The 19,511-nt window shown below is 35.5% G+C and overlaps 1 protein-coding gene and 1 long non-coding RNA gene across 6 annotated transcripts in view; one reads left to right on the forward strand and one right to left on the reverse strand.

Moving 5' to 3' along the window:
• The window catches only part of ZRANB3 (zinc finger RANBP2-type containing 3), a 199,083-nt gene that overhangs the window by 160,737 nt on the left and 18,835 nt on the right, over positions 1–19,511 (forward strand). For all 5 annotated transcript variants that reach the window (XM_072613230.1, XM_072613233.1, XM_072613229.1 and 2 more), the window contains 3 exons: positions 5,387–5,804; positions 8,440–8,664; positions 16,797–16,888. In XM_072613230.1, coding sequence (XP_072469331.1) covers positions 5,387–5,804; positions 8,440–8,664; positions 16,797–16,888 — 735 coding nt within the window. The remainder of the gene's footprint in view (positions 1–5,386; positions 5,805–8,439; positions 8,665–16,796; positions 16,889–19,511) is intronic.
• The window catches only part of LOC140506251 (uncharacterized), an 85,759-nt gene that overhangs the window by 58,039 nt on the left and 8,209 nt on the right, over positions 1–19,511 (reverse strand). The window lies entirely within an intron of this gene.

Below are 19,511 nucleotides of genomic sequence, written 5' to 3' on the forward strand. Positions count from 1 at the left end.
AAGACTGATAGTCAGTAGGCTTAGAAGTGAACTCTTGCTAAGAGACCAGGTTCCAAAAGCCTGACCTATCATAAACGTCCAGTTACTGATACCTTACAGCTTCTGACTACATCTGGATCAGGATATTATCTTTTTAAAGCTCACTCTCTGTCACATTATTCAGTGTTGTCCATCATCAAATGAATTTGGAGGCGGCATTGCATTGAAAACCCCCTGGGTCTGGAGGACCTCACTTCAGATTGTGGCTGTGCCTTTTACTATCTGACTCAACATGGGCAAGTCACTTAAACTTTCTGCTTCTCAGTCCCTGATCTATAAAATGGTGGCTTTGGAATAGATGGGCTCTGAGGCCCCTTCTGACCCTTAATGTGGAATCCCATGAATCATTGACATTGCTGCTAATTAATCTCTGCCTCCCCTTCCTGGTATGTAATGGCTCTTTACTATATTCTGTTAGTTTCTGCACATCCTATCACATACGTCTTACATAGCAGTAAAGGTCCAAAATATCCCCAGTATTCTGACGGCACAGTAGACTGCAGATAGGATCCCCATGGTGGCAGATGTAAGCATCAGTATCTGATTACTGTCAGTCATTGCTCCCCTTCACTCTAAACTGCCCTCCAGCATATAAAGCAGAGTGTCTCAAATGGAAACTTCCTAAATTAGATGTTGTTTAAATAGGAAAGGAAGTTCTTTTAAAAATGATTTGATAGCTTACTGAGACTGACTGGAAATGCTTGCATTTTTTTAAGACAGTAAGAATCCTATAGAGAAAGTGTACTTTGTTGTTATTTTAATAAATCCTGAGCAAGCATTTGGTAGAGAATAGGAGAATTTTTAAAAACTTCAAACTTTGTCAAAGAAAAAAATCTTCCTAAGTGTGGAATAAGGTAAGAGAATCTCATACTCAGCTTATATGACAGTGGGTTTTTTTTTTCTCTTGGCAGAGATTCCATTTATCATTTTACCAGGAATAGAAATTTCAACAACAACCTGTTCTTTTAGTTCTTCTGGAAGATATCATGAAATATGTATGCAATAAACCCTCATTAATTTGGAATAATTGGAGGGAAGACCAATCTGAGGTTGCTGAAAATCTGAATTTAGAATGTTTTTTAAGGAATGTGTTTTTTTAAATTTTTTCAAGGCAAATCAACAAGCATTAATTAAACAACTCTTGCACAGTGCTAAATGCTGGAGATACATAGAAAGGGAAAAACAAAGGTTTTATTGCATACATATTTCATGATATCTTCCTGAAGAGGTAAAAGACCAGATTGGAATTAAAGTTTCTATTGCTGTTAAAATGATAAATAGAATCTCTGCTTTAAAAAGAAAAAAACACTGTCCTGTAAAGTGTGTATGAGATTCTGTTGTCCTATTCCATATTTAGGAAGTATTTTTTCTTTGATCTTAAGGAGTTTGCAATCTAATGGAGGAAACAACAGGCAAACAACTATGTACAGACAAGATATGTAGGAGATGCATTAAGGGGAGTGGGAAAAGCTTCTTGCAGAAGGCAGGATTTTCACTGGAATTTAAAGGAATCTGGAGGAACCTTGGGGGTAGAAAGGAGAAAATTCCAAAAACTGAGACAAATGAAAAGGCATGACGTTAGGGGGAGAATGTCTCGTGCAAGGAACAGGAAGGCAACCAGTGTGATGGAATTTGAGAGTATGTATATATGTGGAAGGAAGTCAAGTATAAGAATACTAGAAAGATAGGCAGAAATCTGTGAAAAGTCCAGCACAGGATTTTATATGTGATCCACTAGGTAATAGGGAACCACTTGATTTTATGAGGGAGTAATATGGTCAGATCCACTCCTTTTGATTGCTGAGTGAAGGATAAACTAGAATAGGGAGAGACATGTAGAAAATGAAGACTGGAGGGGCTAAATAATTTTATGTAAAAGAAAACTTCAGAAGTGATAGTATTTTTTTTTAAAGTAGATTAAACCTTCCCCTTTTAATCTTATTTACAGTCAACTTAGTGAATATTTTTACACAGACCGGGAATAAATAAATTGTAAATAAACTACTGTCATTAACCCCCAGTGTGTTTTTGTATATCCAGAGAGCCAAGACTGGTTTTTACATTTTTAAAAAAATGGCTGTACAAAAAACAGGCATTGGGTCAGATGTGGCCCTGGAGAGTAGTGTGCTGAGAAAACCAGAAAGGGTTCATCTTGAGGAAAAAATGGTATGCAAGTATTTTCTGGTCCTGTGTTCCATTAATTACTTATCAAAATGTCTTTACTGTTACAGCCCATGTAATTACATTGAAGTGTTTAAGTCTGTCAAAACTGGCCATAGAGTTTCACCACAATTTATAATATATAATGATACAATGAATAGCTATAATCACTATAAGCTAAAATCACTATAAGCAGAAACAAATTTGTGATCTCAGTGATATAAGGTATTGCCTCCAGGGCTGCAAATCACAGCCATTTGGTGCCGGGCCCACGTCTTGTGACTGTTCCCTGTCCTATAAGTTAACCTTATTTGGTCCATCTGCCATGCTGGGTAGATTCTTTTTCCCGACATCACTAGGACACCAATGGAGCATGCAGTCTCTCCATTTGTTTTCTCCTCGCTCTTGCTAGCTGTCTTCTTTTTCATTCAGACATTTCTTTGCTAACAGAATTTCTACCACTTCTACAGCATAGTTCCTCCTTGGTAATATGTTACACCTTGCTAATGCCCTTTGGGGAGCCTTAACTTTAGTTTTCTGAGATTCGTGTTCTATGACTCACAGCCATACAGCATCAGTGGAAGAACATTGGTATACAAATAATAGACCTTTGTTTCAGAGAGAAACTGGAGTTTATTATAACAAGTTTGCAATCTGCTCTCTTAACGATGTTACTTAAACCAAGTCAGTGGCAAATTGGCCTACCAAAATAACTTACTGTAGTTTAACTACAAACAGCGAATACTAAATATACACTCAAAATGGCTATAGATTTTCAGGTAGTTTCATCTTTTCCCTCCATTTCTCTTAAGTATAATACATTAGCTTTGATTATCTATTGTCTTTTCTTTTAGAGCCAAACTAGTTCAGCCTATTTACTACTGCCTTCCTTTTCTCTTTTCACCTAGAAATATGTGTTATGTCCTTTTCTAAAATGTATTATTCACTTAAAGATCCCACATTTGAAATACTTCTTCTGTATCCCTCTTTTAGCATTCTTTTTTTTGTTAAAATTCAGCTGAAGTTATCTTTCCTAACTTATTCAGTTCCTTTAATTATATTCCATTGTTTTATATTTTCACATAAATTTTGAAACTTTTCCAGCTGTTTTGAAATGTGTTTGAATAGCATATGAAAAAGAACTACACAAGGTAAAAGTACTGTATTATTTTGGGAGAGCCTGTGGTAGTATGTCATAATTTTACCAGTATAGAAACAACCTGAATCTCTTTGCCTAGCAACACTGCAAAGGCAGATTAAGTTCATTATGGAAGTTTTCTTCATATTCTCTGCTTTGAAAGCCAGTGTGGCAGAATGAATTGAAAGCTAACCTCAAGGCCAGGAAGACCTGAATTCAGGTCCTGCCCCTGACTCAAAGTGGCTTTGTAACTCTAGTCAAATCTTTTAACTTCTCAGTGCTCAAGGGCACGTGGTGGCATATTCAGACAAAAAAGGGGACCACTAGCCCACTCAGAAGGATCCTTGGTACTATACGTTATTGACTTAGAAAATCATATATTAACATTATCTATGTTCTATTGTAGTTTTAAAATTAATTTTGTTAATTATTCCCAATTACATGTTATTAGTTCCAGCAGCATTGGGAATTTTGTGGCAGCCTGCATGCACCATGTTTGATACTTCTGGGCAACTCTCTAAGGCTGTACATTTACAGAAAGGTGACTTTATGCCTCTCAGAGTTTCAGTGAACTAATGAAATCAGAGGTGCAGTCCCTGTCTCTGTGCTGTGCACACACATTGCCAAATTGGAATGTATCCATAGGAGGGGGTGACCAAGTTGGTGAAGTACTTAGAGACTCTTCCCTGAGGATCAGCAGAAGGAATTGGGGACATTTAGCCCGGAGAAAAGACTTCATGGGGTCATTGTATCTCTCTTTAAATACTTGAAGGATTATCCAGTAGGAGAAAGACTATATGTGTTCTGCTTGGTCTCGAAAGGTCTATCTAGGAACAGTGAGCAGTAGTTGCCCAGAGGCAGTTTTCAACTTGATGTAAAGAAAAACTCCTAACAATTAGACCTTTCCAAAATAATAGCAATATTAGTACAATTACAGTGATAACAGCAGTAACAGTAATAGGTAGTATGTTATTATCTTCTTTGGACCTTACCAAAAGCCTGAGTTGGGTTCATTTGTTATCTCCATTAAAGAGTGGATGACCATCTTAGGAAAATAGTGGGTTCCTCCACTCCACCCAGGTCTGCAGTCAGAGGCTGGATAACCACTTGTTAGGGACATTACAGAGAATCTTGATCTGATATGGTTGGATTACATGCTCTGTGGGGTCTCTTCCTCCTCTAGGATTCTGTGATTCTATAATGATCTTTCAGAACAACTTGAACTTACACAACTTTACCTAAATTTTAGTTCAGTAAATTAACCACCATTGGTGAGGCAGTGTGGCATGGTAGAGAGAACACTAGAATTGTTGCTAGTGAATCTTGACTCCTATCCTGGCTCTGCCACCTTGTTTAACCTTGGTGATGTCATTTGGTTTCTCATTCTTTAAAATAAAGTTGCTGAATTATATGCGCTGAAGTCCAGCTCTAAATTCTGTGATCTTTTGAATAATGTCTCTTAAATTAATTGTGCTAATGGGTATCCATCACCTTCCAAATGTGAAGTTCATTCTTATATATGCAAAGGGGAAAGAATGGTTGAAACACACTACTATAGCCATTCACAGGAACATAGCATTTAATTTTTGAAAAGAAGAAAATAAATTTTCCTACTTCTGAATTGTTTTTACAAAAACAAATGGTCTTCAAGTAAAAAACATTAATATGATTGCCTCAAATCTTTGGACATAGTGTTTCTTCCTAGTTTGAACATGAAAGCATTTTTCCTAATTATATTATTGACTGAAGGGGATAGAAGTAGACAATTCCTGAACATTTATTAAGGCTTTTCTCTGACAAAAACCCAGCAGAGATAATTTCTAAGCAAGATATTTTGAAGTTTCATAACATAGATTTTCATACGATGTTCCACTATGTTAGAAAAGATACTAAGACTTTTTAAATTGCCTCTTTCATCAAGAAATCATAAAATTAAGCAAATTTAAAGGATAATGGTTTGTCTTGCTAATAAGAAAAATGTATTTATGAAATCTTTTTATTTAACCAAAGATTGTTACAACCCTGAATTATCTATCTGCTTTTCCGTAGTTTGAAAAAGAAAAACAGCATGATATTCGAGCCTTCTTTTTACCAAAACATAAGAAAAGACATACAATGGCTACCTGTGATGAATCAGACATACTACAGGAAAAAGATACTGAGAAGGCCTTGGATTGTAGGAAATTAGCTACAAGGGATACCATTGACTATGGAAGTGATTGTGAACCTGAAGCTAAAAGATGGAAATCAGTGGCCACTCAGAACAATTCCTGTCAAAAAGAGAAAAGACCATCATGGTCTAGTCCAACAAATGCTGAATTTATAAAAGAAACAATTCAAGAGACAAAGACTAATTCAACCAACATATCCCTCCCTGGAAAAAATTGGCAGTGTCATCTCTGCACCTATGTTAATAGTTCATTATTACTTTATTGTGAAATGTGTGAGACCCCTCAAGGCAGTGCTGGTGAGTAGAGGTGGGGGGAGAGTTGTGTTTGTTCCTAACTAGAACAGAAACCCTATTGCTTTTAGAGAATACAGCTTATCAAAGCTTAGTGAGACTGCTCGGTGACTTGAGCCTGGAATACTAGAAATCAGACCTTCACATAGTGAAGACTCGGTGAATTTATCCTCTTTGGGAATGTGAAAAGCTCCCATTTTTGTCAAGAATGTATATCCCCAAGTGTCTGTGACACGGCATTAATTTGGCACAAATGGACATTTCTGATTAATGTCAGCAGGATGCGAATTCAATGGGCAGGAATAGAATCTCTGTTGCCATAGCAGCAAATATGCCTTATAGTCAGAGATCTGCTGTTTTCTTCTCTTTTGTAGATGTTATGAGTTTAAAGGCAAATTGTAGATTTTTATGTTCTAAATAGCTAAATAATTCTCTGGAGTTTCTTTGCTTCCTAAATCTGTGAGGTGCAGTATTTTTATTGTGATAAATAATAAAAAATTCCCCCAGGTTTCATTTCTTTAAAGAAGCTAACTGGACTGCCTGTTTTGGTAATTTGTTATATTTTTTAAAACAGGATGTGATTTTAAAGAAAAAATAAAAATGTTCTAAACTGCTGACTCTGTATATTTTTATACCAGGGTCAATCATTTTCTGCTGTGTAGTTTGGGGAACGGTTACACAGTTGTCTTATGAAGAATGCCATTGGTATTCCTTTTGTTTCATAATTTGGAAGCATATTTTTATGACTGTGGAAACTGCCAGTTGACAGCATTGGAAAATGAAATACAAATTTTATTTATGAGTTCTAATAATCATACAACTGATTTATCTGCCACTTATTGGCCTCAGAGCTCCTGACATTAACCAATGAGTCAGCTACTTGGGTTGCAATAGTCTGAGTTGCTCTCTGTCCTTCCCTCCAGGGTCTCTTAGTTCTGATCCAAAGCTAAATGCAATCTGTAGCAAAGGCTTTACTCTTTCAGTTCTTGGTGTTCCTGCCAAAATTGACAAAGTCTGCCATCTGGGTAGTTGTATTTGTAATGTGGACACCTGTTGTCTGCAAACTAAATTGGAACCACAAGCTCATTTCACAGACCATCCCTATAGCAATTAGCATGATTTCATTCAACTCCCAACTGTTATAAACATAAAAATAAAGTATTCTTTGCCTGTAAAATAATTTCTGAGCACATGAAGTATATAAGATAAATGACTCAGCAGCATAATTTGGAATTTAATATTGGTTAATAGTTTCTTATTTTTTCTCTTGTGCTATCAAAGTCAATCCTAAAATTGCCTCTTGAATGATAAGGTCATAGGCAGATCGTCTCACTTATATTTGAACAGCATTTTTAATGACTTTTCACTAACTTTATCAGCATCGTTAAAGACAAGAAAAAAGAATGTTCTTATTAGTAGTGATCGTGTCATTATATAAAAATTATAATAATTAGTTTAATGAAGGTTAAGTTACTGTTTAGTGAAGTGATTCCCACTGCCTGCCGGTTTTTGACACCTCAGGATATCTCCAATTAACTCAAGGGGTATCATGGAAAAAATAATTTAAAAAACAAAATTAATTTTAATTTACTTCCAGTTAAAAAATACATGCCATCTGGCACATTTGGAAGGGGACAGCTGTTAGCAAATCAAACAGTAGAAAGGTGTCACGATTCTAGAAAGGTTGGGAATCACTTGTTCAGTGCATTATAAGTAATTTGGCATAATTGGCATTCAGTTCCAATGTTTAAGTCATTATTGCTTTAACTTCCATCTGTGCCAAGGTCTTTCTGAAGTAACAAATAAATGAAGTTATAAATACATTTTTTTTCACTTTCAAGAAACTGCTGATAACTTTTATTTTGTTTTTAGTTCTTTTAGAAGCAGTGATATTTATGGCAGCACAAGCATTACATTAAGAGTAGGTTTAAGTCTCTGCCCAGATGCAAAACAGCTGTGTGATCCTGAATAAGTCACACCACCCTCTGAGCCTCAGTTTTCTCTTCTGTGAAATGAATATGCTGCTTTGTATTACCTACTTAGGGTATTTTGAAGAATAAATGTATAAAATATGTAATTTATTGTGAATATTTTAAATATATTACATAAATGTAAACGATTATTTCTGTCACTGGTAGGACCAAGAGGAATGGCTAGCTTAGAAAATGGAAAACTTCATGGGTCATCAAAACAGTCTCCCATTATTTGAAAGACCTCTTATGTGAAATAAATTTATTATATGTCATATTTGAGGCCAGATCAAAGCTCACTGGTAAAAGTTATACAGTGGCACATTTTTACTCTTTGCAAAAATTTTACAACACTCAAGAACTCTGCAGCAGTGGAATAGACTGCCCAATGCTACTATATATTAGTTTTCTGCTTAGCAGAGGCTAGATTAACACCCATCAGGAATGTTGAAGAAGAGATTTTATGGTAGGTAGGATTTTGAGCTTGATGACAGTGAGGTTCTTTCTGACTATAAGATGCTATGATTTTATGGCTTAGAATAAAATAAGTAACAGGGTTTTTTTCCCTTACATTTTGAATATCCCATTCTAGCACAATGGCTAGATATAGTAAGCATTTAGTAAATGCCTATTAAGTATTTTCAATTGATTTCTCATCTTTTAAATTATAGTATGTCTGAACAAGCAACAAATAGATGATCCCAACTGTATTCAGGATGAAAAAGGAAATCAGGTGAATGAGTCCCAGAAAAGCAACGTTTTACAACCTGAAACCAACTCTTCCTGTATGCAGCAAGTCCTTGAACCATCAGCAGCAGAGCAGCTTGTGGAAAGCAAAGGAGAAAAAGCTAACAGGGAAAATGAAGGTGCAGGAGATGGACTCAAACCCCACAACGGTAAATGTTTCCATTCATATTTTAGTCTGTATGAAAACATGTGTGAGCGATGTAGTAGCCTGGGGTCGGAGGATCTGGGTTTGAATCTCCACTCGGCCGTACCTGTGTACACGTGGGCGGGTCTCAGAGCTTCCCTGAGCCTTAGTTTCCTTGTCTTTAAAGTAAGATGGTTAGTTGGACTAATGGTCTCCAAAATTACTAGTATTTAAATGTTTTCTTTCTTTTAATGCACTTTATCAGTTGAATCTTGTTTGCTTTCAAAGCAGATTTGAAGAGGCATAAGATGCAAAAATATATCATTAAAGTAGATATTGTTGCAACATCTTCTAATTTTTAAACCAACTTTTTATAACTCAGTTTTTAAAACAACAGCAACAGATGTGTAAGAGTCTGGACTTGAATTTTTGAGACCTGGTTTCAAATCCCACTTCAGACAGCTGTGAGCTTGTGACCACAGACAAGTCAGCCTATCAGAGTCTCATTTTCTCATCTATAGAATGTGGTTAATAATACCTGCCTTCTCTGCCTTATCGGGCGGCTTTTGAGGAAAGAGCTAAATCTTAAAGGTCTGGATAAGTGATCGTTACTTTTGGCGATAGTGGTGATGGAATCCGATTAATGGCATTGAATCCTTCCACATAAAATGAATTGTTAAAGAATCTACAACCAATTATTTTCCTAATTCTACCCAAACCCAATCTGTTCTGACAATTGGAGTTTTCTTATTGATATTTGGCATATTTTTTGGAAGTTGGTAGGTATTATATATTATTACTTGTGACATATTTTTGAAGTTGACTGTGCTCTGTAAAGATATACAACAAATGACAGTATGTCTCAAGGTATTGCAGGGGAGACTATAAAATACTTTAAGTTTATTCTTTTTTTGGATAATTCCTTCCAATTGATGTCTGTATTAACATACATACATAGACATACATATGTATATGGTGGTTAGCTAGCAGCAAACTAGCAAATATCAATGTCGTATATGGGCCAGCTGGCAAGAATTGGCAATATTATGGGAATCACTGTTTTTAAGATATGTTACTATATGTAGTATATATGTTACTTTGGTAACTTTTTCAGAATGTAATTCTTGATAGAATTAGCTAAAAATTGTTACAATGAGTTTATAATGTGTTGCCTAAGTGTTGCTTGCATTGTTTCTGCAGTAGTAGTTTAATGATTATAGCATGTATTGTTCTTTTGAAGCTGAAATTACTGTGCTAGTGAACTGAAGTGAAGGTAGATACCACTTTCAAAATTTTAATCAAAGACTTCCTCTAGCTAGTATCTTCCCTTTCCTTCTACTTCATCTTGACCCTAAGGTTTCTTTAAAGCAATGAACTTGAGAATATTTATTCCAACTCTGTACACCCCACCTATATTCCTGTCATCCTGTAGACCCCAGTTCCTTTGGTAAGAAACTCCTCCTCATTCTGAATGTTTTCTGTTTAGATATGTTCCATTTCCTTACATTAACAGAAGTCTAGATTTTCTTTTATGTTATTCTCTGAACCTTTCCCTGCCTCTGATTTCTGTCTCTACATTGTGATCACTGTATTTCAAGTCACACATGCTCATAACTTTGGAGTCACACTTGACTCTACTCTATCCCTCATCCTACAGTCTAATCAGTCAGCAAGCCCTTAAAGGCAGCTCTTTTGTTTATCCCTCCCCTCCTGTCCACTCCTCCTCTAACCATCTCAGTTCCTGCTTTCATTTTTTTCCCATTTGTACTCCTTTGAACCAGACTCTATTATGCCTCTGGGATGGGCCCCCCTTTTAGTTTCTCTTTGTTATGTTGTCTTTCCTCATTAAATTGTGAGCTCCTTGAGGTTAGGGACTCTCTATTTTTTTGTATTTGTGTCCCCAGTACTTAGCACAGTGCCTGGCATGAATAGGCACTTTCACTGATTGATTTTTTGTTCCTTCTGGTCTGTTTTGTTAACCTTTGAGGTGTTCTTTTTGCCTCCAGTCTTTCAGCTCTCTAATCTATCCTACCAAATGTTCCTACATAAGTCTTCTTAAGGCACTACTATGATCATGTCCATCAGAGGCTTCTCCCATCCATCCCCTTCTCTGTTAAAACACTTCCCTGTAGGTCTTAATTTAGATGCTGGCTCCTCAGAAAGCTATCTCTGGGTTTTCGTTCTCACCTCACCACTGGGAAAGTTATGTCCAGCCTTCAGCTGGGCATAGCTCTTTGCTCCTATCTCTTTGACCTCATAGCTGTTTTTTTATATGTATTTCATACACCAGATTAGACCATAAGCTCCTTAGAAACTGTCTCATAGATCAAAATTAAGAACTGGAAGGGATCTTGAAGCTTATCTAACCCAACCTCCTCATTTTGCAGATGAGGAAACTGAGTCCAGAGGGTTCTAATGACAAAATTAAACAAGTAGTGAATGGAAGAGATGGAATTCTAACTCATATCCTATGGCTACAGATTCAGCCCCTTTTCCATTATATCCCACCTTGAGGGCAGGAAGGGGCTGTCATTATCATATTTCCATCCGTAGCTCCTAGGAGGGCCTTGCATGTAGCAAATACTTATTGCATGTTTAATTGAATTAAACTGAACAGAGTTTGTTTAGCTCTGTTAACTTTAATGGCCATTGAATAGGCAGCATATACGTGGAATAAGAATACTATTATGTATCTATTTTTTCTTATTCCCAGTTTAAAAACAAATGAAACCAAAGTTCTGAAGTTTCTAATGTAATAGAAAAGGATCATGAGAATTATGTTCATCTGGGAATGGATATAAAATCATTTCGGTTGTTTGTTCATTATCTTTAGTATTCATTTAATCTCTTTTTCCGTCTGTATATTAAGAATAATGAATTCTCTTCTTTCATCAGGAGTCAGATGCTTTCACTCAAACTTGCAAATATTTTTCAGAAGTCACTTAACCTGCAGAAAGTCAGTTCATCTAGTAAAATGTACATTAGCCCCTTCCACACTTAACAGAGTCATCATTTTCCCTCATGGCTACGCCTTCTCCTCTTGCTTCTTTGATTGGTAGACTAAGACATCATTAGCATCCATCTGGAACAGATTCTGAGTTCCTCTACTCCTAATAACAACAACACACACTATGTGTTTGGCATTGTGTGCCAGACACCGTGCTGAGTTCTGGGGATACAAAGAAAGGCATAAACACAGTCCTTGCCCTCAAGGACCTTACAGTCCTTTGGAGGGAGACAGCATGCAAACAACTATCTACATACAAGATACGGTATAAGTGGGAGGTAATCTCAGAGGGAAGGCATCAGCAATGCTAGGAGATCAAAGCATGTCTTTTTCAGAAGATGAGACTTGAGAGAGGAATCTGGGAAGATGGAGTAGGTCAGAAAATTTCAAGCTCTCAAGATTGTCCTTTACAAAAGAGATAAAATAGCACCTCAGAGCGAATGTGGAGTGGTGAAAATAAATGAGTAAAAGCAAAATGGGTCCTCCTGGGACAATCGGAGAAGAAACTATTACCCAAAAAAATTCACAGGCAAAGGAGAAAGAATCCAACCATAGAGAGCTATTATGGGAATAGAGAAGACTGGGGTTTGTCTTCAGAGGAGGATACTGAAGCAAAGAAACTCTCTTCTACTCCAAAGAGTAATGTGAAATGGTCACCTGCCCAAAAAGAATTCATTGAAGAATTTTAAAAAGACTTTAAAAATCAAATGAGATTGAGGAAAAATTTCTTAAAAAATAAGAATAATCCAAGAAAAACAAGATTATGAAAAGAAAGTCAACCAGTTAGAAAAGGAGATGCAGAATCTTAAGAAAATGACTCCTTGAAAATCAGAATTGGGCCAGGGGAAGGCAGCAAAGTTATTGTGTGTTCGTCCTTCGTTGCTGAAGAAGACTATTCCATCAGAGAAATGATGACATGACTTGTACTTGACTTTGTTTTGAATGAGGGAAGGCTGTGCAGGTCACCAGCCTCACTTCTCCTCCAGAGCCATCTGAATCCAGTGACCAGGATTACAGGAGATGACCCAGGATGAGGCAGTTGGGGTTAAGTGACTTGCCCAAGGTCACACAGCTAGTGAGTGTCAAGTGTCTGAAGTGAGGTTTGAACTCAGGTCTTCCTGTCTCCTGCACTGGTGTTCTATCCACTGAACCACCTAGCTGCCCCTGTTTTTGTGTGTGTGTGTGTGTGTGTGTGTGTGTGTGTGTGTGTGTGTGTGTGTGTGTGTGTACACATACAAATGAAAAAATAGAAGAGAGTGTGAAACATCTCATAAAAAAAACTAATCTGGAGAACAGATCAAGAAGATAAAACATAGGAATAATTGGACCACCTGAAAGCTATGATCAAATAAAGAATTTTGATACAATAATACAAGAAATAATTAAAGAAAATTGCCCTGAAGCATTAGAATAAGAGGGAAAAGTAGAAATAGAAAAAAATGCACCAATTACCACCTGAAAGAGATCCTACAAGGAAAACTCATAGGAATATTATAGTCAAATTCTGAAACCCCTAGCTCAAGGATGGAATATTACAAGCAAGAAGAAAAATCAGTTTACATATGGTGGTACCACAATTTGAATCACACAAGACCTAGCAGAGGTGACACTAAAACATCACAGGTCTTTGGAACACTACATATGGAAGAGCAATAGAACTGGGCTTCTGGCCAAAAATATCATGCCCAGCAAAGCTAAGCATAATTCTGAATGAAAAGAAAAAATGGATATTTAATGAATTGTCAGACTTTCAGGACTTCGTTTAAAAAGAAAACAAACCTGTACTTGATAGAAGATTTGGCATATAAGAACCAAGAGAAATAAAGGTACATACCAATGACCAATTACAAGGGACTGTTTACCTTTTATGTATGTAAAATGTAAAACCTATGTCTTAGATTGTTACTTAACATTGTTTAATCAATTAGTTAAATTAATTGTTTAATTGTTAGTTATATGTTGCTTATTAAAAAGATTAGAGTAGACCTGAGTATATGACTTCAAAAAGTAAAACCTTTCAAGAACATTTAAAAGGGTAATTATATTACACAAATGAAATGTGAGAGGAAGAACCAATACAAAGGAATTAGATGGGGGAGGAAGGCTATTAATTCTGGAAACCTACTTTCATCAGGAATGGGTTCAAGAGGGGAAAATACATATACATCTAGAAGAGTATAAAAGTCTTCTAAAATCAAAAAAATAAAATTCTAAGGGGATATAGAGGGATAAAGGAGGAATCCTTAGAGGGAAGGACCAGGGAGTAAGATAAAACGGAGATTTGGGAGGGTGTTTAGATCAATGCAAATGAGAAGATAAGGAAAGGATTCTTAGGATAAGGGAGGGATCTTTAGAGGGGAAGGTGAGGGAATAGATCTAAAGCATGTACAAAAAGGTGTTTAGATTTATGGGAATGGGAGGATAAGGGAGGGATAGGTGAGGAAGTAAGTTAAGTAAATAATAGGAGGGTTAGGTAGCAAGTTGAAGTAAAGTAGAAGAGTTAGGAGAGAGAGGAAAAAAGAGATATGCAAACATAAAAACAAAGATTAGTAGAATCTCTCAGGTAAAATTTATGTTTATGTATGTATGTATATGTGTGTATATATGTGCATATGTACATGTGTATGTGTATGTGTATCCACACTTAATTGTAGCCTGGTGGGGGAGGAATGGGGGGAGGGAGGGAGACAAAGTAAAAAGTGTATAGCAGAAAACAAAACCTACAAGGAAGCAAAAAAAAAAAGACAGCTTTCAATATAATATGCTGTATTTAATATATAGGCTTTTTTGACATGGAAAGTTATTGTTACATGTTTTGAATACTCCTCTATGTTCTACTGTATCCATTACATGTTTCTTTCTTTTCTTATTTTATATTTAAGTTTATAATGTTTCTTTTTCTTTTCTTATTATGTATTTAAGTTTTAGTATTTGTCTAAAGCAAAAAAAGATTTTTTTAAAATGTAAAAAATAAATGAGACTTTAGCTAAATCTTGAAGGAACCTGAGAAGCAGAGGTGAAAGGGAAAACATTCCTGGTATGGGGCAGCCAGTGAAAAGTCATGGAATCAGGAGATTGGGGGTGGGGGATGATCAGAAAACCAGTGTCACTAGACTATAGAGTATGTAGAGGAGAAGAAAGTGTAAGATTAGAAAGGTAGGAAGGGGTCAGTTTGTGACTGATGAAATAAACAAAACCAGAAGGATAATTTTACAGTTACAGCACTCTAGCTGAGTGAAATGGGCAGAACCAAGACAACATTATACACAGTAACAACCACAGTGTGTGAGAACTGTTTTTGATAGACTTAGCCCTTCTCAGCAATGCAGGGACTTAAAACATTCCCAAATGACTCTTGAGGCAAAATGCCATCTACATCCAGAGAAAAGAGAGTCGGATCTCAGAAAGAAGCCAACTATTTTTCGTTTTGTTATGTTATGTTTTGTTTTGGTTTTTCTCATGATTTCTCTCATTCATTTTAATTCTTCTGTGCAACAAGACTAACATGAAAATGTGTTTAATAAGAGTGTATGTGTAGAACCCATATAAGATTGCATGCCATCATGCGAAAGGAGGGGGCAGGGAGGGGAAAAGAATTTAAAATTTATGGAAGTGATTGTTGAAAACTGAAAACAAATAAATTAATTATTAACAAAAAACAAACAAACAAACCCAACACTCTAAAAAACAAACTTTGATCAGTTCAGTGATTATTCATGATTCAGTGACTGTGATCAATTCGTGATTCCAGAGGATTGATGTTGAACTACGCTGTTCCTTACAGAGAGATAATGGAATTAAGATGCAGAATGAAACATATATTTTTATATACAGCGATTGAGGTAATTTGTTTTCCTTGGCTATGCATATTAGAAAAAATTTGTTTTTTTTCTTTTTCTTATTGGAGTAGGCAGAGAAAACAGATTTCTGTTAATTAAAAGAATAGAGAGGTTTTTCCTTTTAATTTTGGCTGTATTGTTTTCATTTGTGCAAAATCTTTTAAATTTAATACAATCAAAATCATACATTTTATATCTAGTAATTCTATCTCCCATTGGTCATGAATTCTTCCCTTCTCCGTAGATCTTATAGGTAAACTATTCTGTACTCTCCTGATTTGCTTATGGTATCACCCTTTATGTTTAAATCATGTACCCATTTTTATCTTATCTTGGTATATGGTATAAGATTTTGACCTATATGTAGTTTCTGCCATTCTGTTTTCTAGCTTTCCCTGCAGTTCTTGTGAAATAATGAGTTCTTGTCCAAAAAGCTGGGATCTTTGGGTTTATCAAGCCGTAGATTACGGTGGTCATTTAAAACCATGTCTTGTGTATCTAATCTTGTCTATTGATCCACCACTCTTATTTCTTAGCCAGTACCAAATACTATTGACGATTGCCACTTTATAATACAATTTGACATCGGACATGGCTAGGTCACCTTCCTTCACATTTGTTTCTATAAATTCCTTCAATTTTCTTGACCTTTTGTTCTTCCAGGTGAATTTTGTAATGATTTTTTTCTAGCTCTATAAAACACTTTTTTGGTAATTTGATTGATAAGTCACTGAATAAGTAAATTAATTTAGTTTGAATATCTTTATTATATTGTCTTGGCCTATCCATGAACAGTTAATATTTTTATAATTGTTTAGGTCTGATTTTATTTGTGTGAAAAGTGTTTTGTAATTGTGTTCTTGAGTTTGTCTTGGCAGGTAGACTCCCAAGTATTTTATATTGTCTACAATTATTTTAAAAGGAATTTTTATTTCTTGCTGCTGGACCTTTTTGGTAATATATAGAAATGCTGATGATTTTATTTTATATACTGCAACTTTGCTAAATATATTAATTATTTCAGCTGTTTTTTAGTTGGTTCTTTAGGATTCTTTAGCTATACCATCATATCATCTGCAAAGAGTCACAGTTTTGTTTCATTGCCTGTTCTAATTTCTTCCATTTCTTTTTCTTCTTTTATTGCTAAGGGTACCATTTCTGAATTACCAAGATAGTTAATTATCAGGCAGTTTCATAGCAGGACTTAGATTTGAACCTAGGTTGTCAGACTCCACAGTGTCATACCATTATTCCACATTTCACTCCTGTTAGTAGACAACTTTTCAAATACCATTTACTTTTTCTTTATAGAGCAATTGAAGAATTCAGACACTTTGCCTATATATGATGTCCTAATGTTTTGTGCAAGTAAGAATACAGACAGAATTCATCTCTACACTAAGGTAAGCTTTGCTGGGATATTTATCATATTTTTTTAAGTCTTTATTTCACATTTTAGCAAAAATGCCTGACATGCTTTCTAGTCTACCACTAATAGATCTGTATTTATTTTTTTTGACAATTCAAGGTTTACAGAAGGTTTGAAATTTAAAATGTCTTTTAAATCCCATGATAATCTTTTATGGATAAACACTAAAGTTTTTGCTATCTTTTTGCGCAGATAAGGAAACTGAGGTTCAGAGCAATTAAATTATTCCTCCATGTTAACACAGCTGCTCAGTGTGAGAGGTGTGATAAGGACTCAGGATACCCCCTTGACTTCAATGCCAGCCTTCTTTCCACTACTTAATATTGTCTCTGATTCTCTTCTGTTTCCCTTTTCCCACTCTCAAATTCTTGCCTTGAAATGAGGCAAGTGTTCTCCATCTACCCACTGTTGCTACTGTTCAGGTGTATTTAGGTGTCTTTTGTCTATAGCAGTACACTAATACTATGGATGCTTCCTGTTTAGTTTTAGATCTTAAATTACCAACAATTATCAATGTAATACCTTCCTAAAAATTTGAGTTGCTTTTACCTTTTATTAGCAACATATTGGAGTTTCAAATTTTTAAATTGATAATCTATAATAGGGCATCGTAGCTAATTTGAAAGTCAGTTACAGGTTGGTTTGTTTTGCTTTGCTTTGACATCTATATTTCTTTGACTAACTTTTTGGGAAACCATAGCAAGAGTCAGTGGGACATAGTAGGTAAAGGGGCAGCCTAGGAGGACCTGCATTCCAGTCCTTCCTCTAAAAGGCTATGTGTCTCAGGGCAAATCATTTAACCAGTTAGTGCTCTAGGCACTTCACTAAGTCCAAGAAGTTCCCTACATAATTGAAATCACATGTCTATTCCCTTTTTTAAATAAATCTTAGTACTACTTTATCTGGCATCATAAGCATCCTTTAAAAAAAAAATTACAGATTTTTTTTTTTATGTCACCTTTGACTCCTGATATATCCTTCCTCTACCCAGAGGGTTATCCCTTATAAAATGTTAGTCTAAAACTAATTTCTGTCAAATTTCTGTCAAACTGCCTTTCATTTACTCCAGCAATTCTTGTAAAATAAGATCTTCTGCAAGTAATGTGTTCTTCAGGAAGTCCTCAAATATTGGGTAACTGAGTTCAGTTTTTATCTGACTTCCTTATCATTCTGTTTCAAAGATCTGCTTTTCTTTTTCATTTTTAACAGAAAGTCATTCTGATGATCACAGTTTTGTAGGATAAATTGAAGTACACAAATGCTATTATTCTCTCTTCATTGTTTCTCATTTTTTAGTGTTTTCCATGAGATTCTAGATCTTTTGTTCTTCCAGTTGAATTTTACTATTACCAAGCATTTTCAAATTAGTCAGAGCTGCTAATGTATTTTTGGTTTTTATTCATAAATCATTTATTTTGAGTTAATCTTATTAATTCAGATCCTTGTCTCTGATTTCATGTGCTCACTTACATGACTGGCCTAAAAATGTAGAAAGCATTTTCTCAATTAAAATAGCCTTACTATTATTATTTATTTATTTTTCTCCTTTTTAACAACTTCACTGTGGAGATACTGAGAGCAAGTGGGGTAGATGGGAACACTCAGATGGAGAGATTTGTGCCCCAAAATAAACCCAGTTTGGGGTTTGGGGTCCCTTACAGGGCATTGAACTTTGGGATCAGTTGCACAGAGCTCCCTTTTTTTCTGACTGGTAGAGTACAGTTTCAGAACTGCCAAAGGATATCCTGAGTTCACATCTCCTCCAGCATAGACTACACAACTCTGGGCTTATTTTCTCAGTGCCCTAAACAACTCCCTAGCTGTATAGTTCCATACAATTAGTATAAGTTACGGAACAGCTTCTGTTCAACATTTTTCAAAGGCATTTGTTTCCTCACTGGGAGCTCCTTTCCTTAAGATCTGGAAGAAAAAGGAAGTACCACCTCATAGGCTTGCTGTGAAACTCAAATAAATGAATGAATGTAAAGTATTTTGAAAAACTTAAAAGTACCATTTAAATGTTCATAGAATCAAAGGTTTAGATCTAGAAAGGACTTAGGAGGTCACAGAGTCAGCCTCCCATTTCCAGATGAGGTCATTGATGGCCAGAGAAATTAAGTGAGTTGCCCAAGATCCAGAGCTAATAAAGTATGAAGGTAAAATTCAAATCCAGGTTTCCCTAACTCTTATTCTAGCACTTAATCCATGATGTCAGACTGCATTATACAAGCATAATTTTCATCAAATACAGACCAGGAAGAATCATTAATTTATGTATACTGTTTTGGTTTTTACTATTTTTTGTACAATCAGTTTTTATGAAAAAAATCCCACTACTGATTTTCAGCTAACTTCCTTACCATGTGTGATATTTTTAATCACTTAAATTCTTGAATTCTATTCATCTGATGATTAAGAGCTATGTACCAATTCCATTTGTTCTTTAGTTGGTTAGACATTTCAGTACTCCAAAGATAATCCACTCCCCATTTGTGTTGCGTAGGATATGCCCTATAAATCATCTCTAAATCTTCCTTCCCATGGCTGTGAGGAAAGTGCTTTGTTAACAATAAAATACTATATGTGATTTTTTGTTA

This window comes from Notamacropus eugenii, chromosome 5 (genome assembly GCF_028372415.1).
Source record: "Notamacropus eugenii isolate mMacEug1 chromosome 5, mMacEug1.pri_v2, whole genome shotgun sequence".
Lineage (NCBI taxonomy): Eukaryota > Metazoa > Chordata > Mammalia > Diprotodontia > Macropodidae > Notamacropus > Notamacropus eugenii.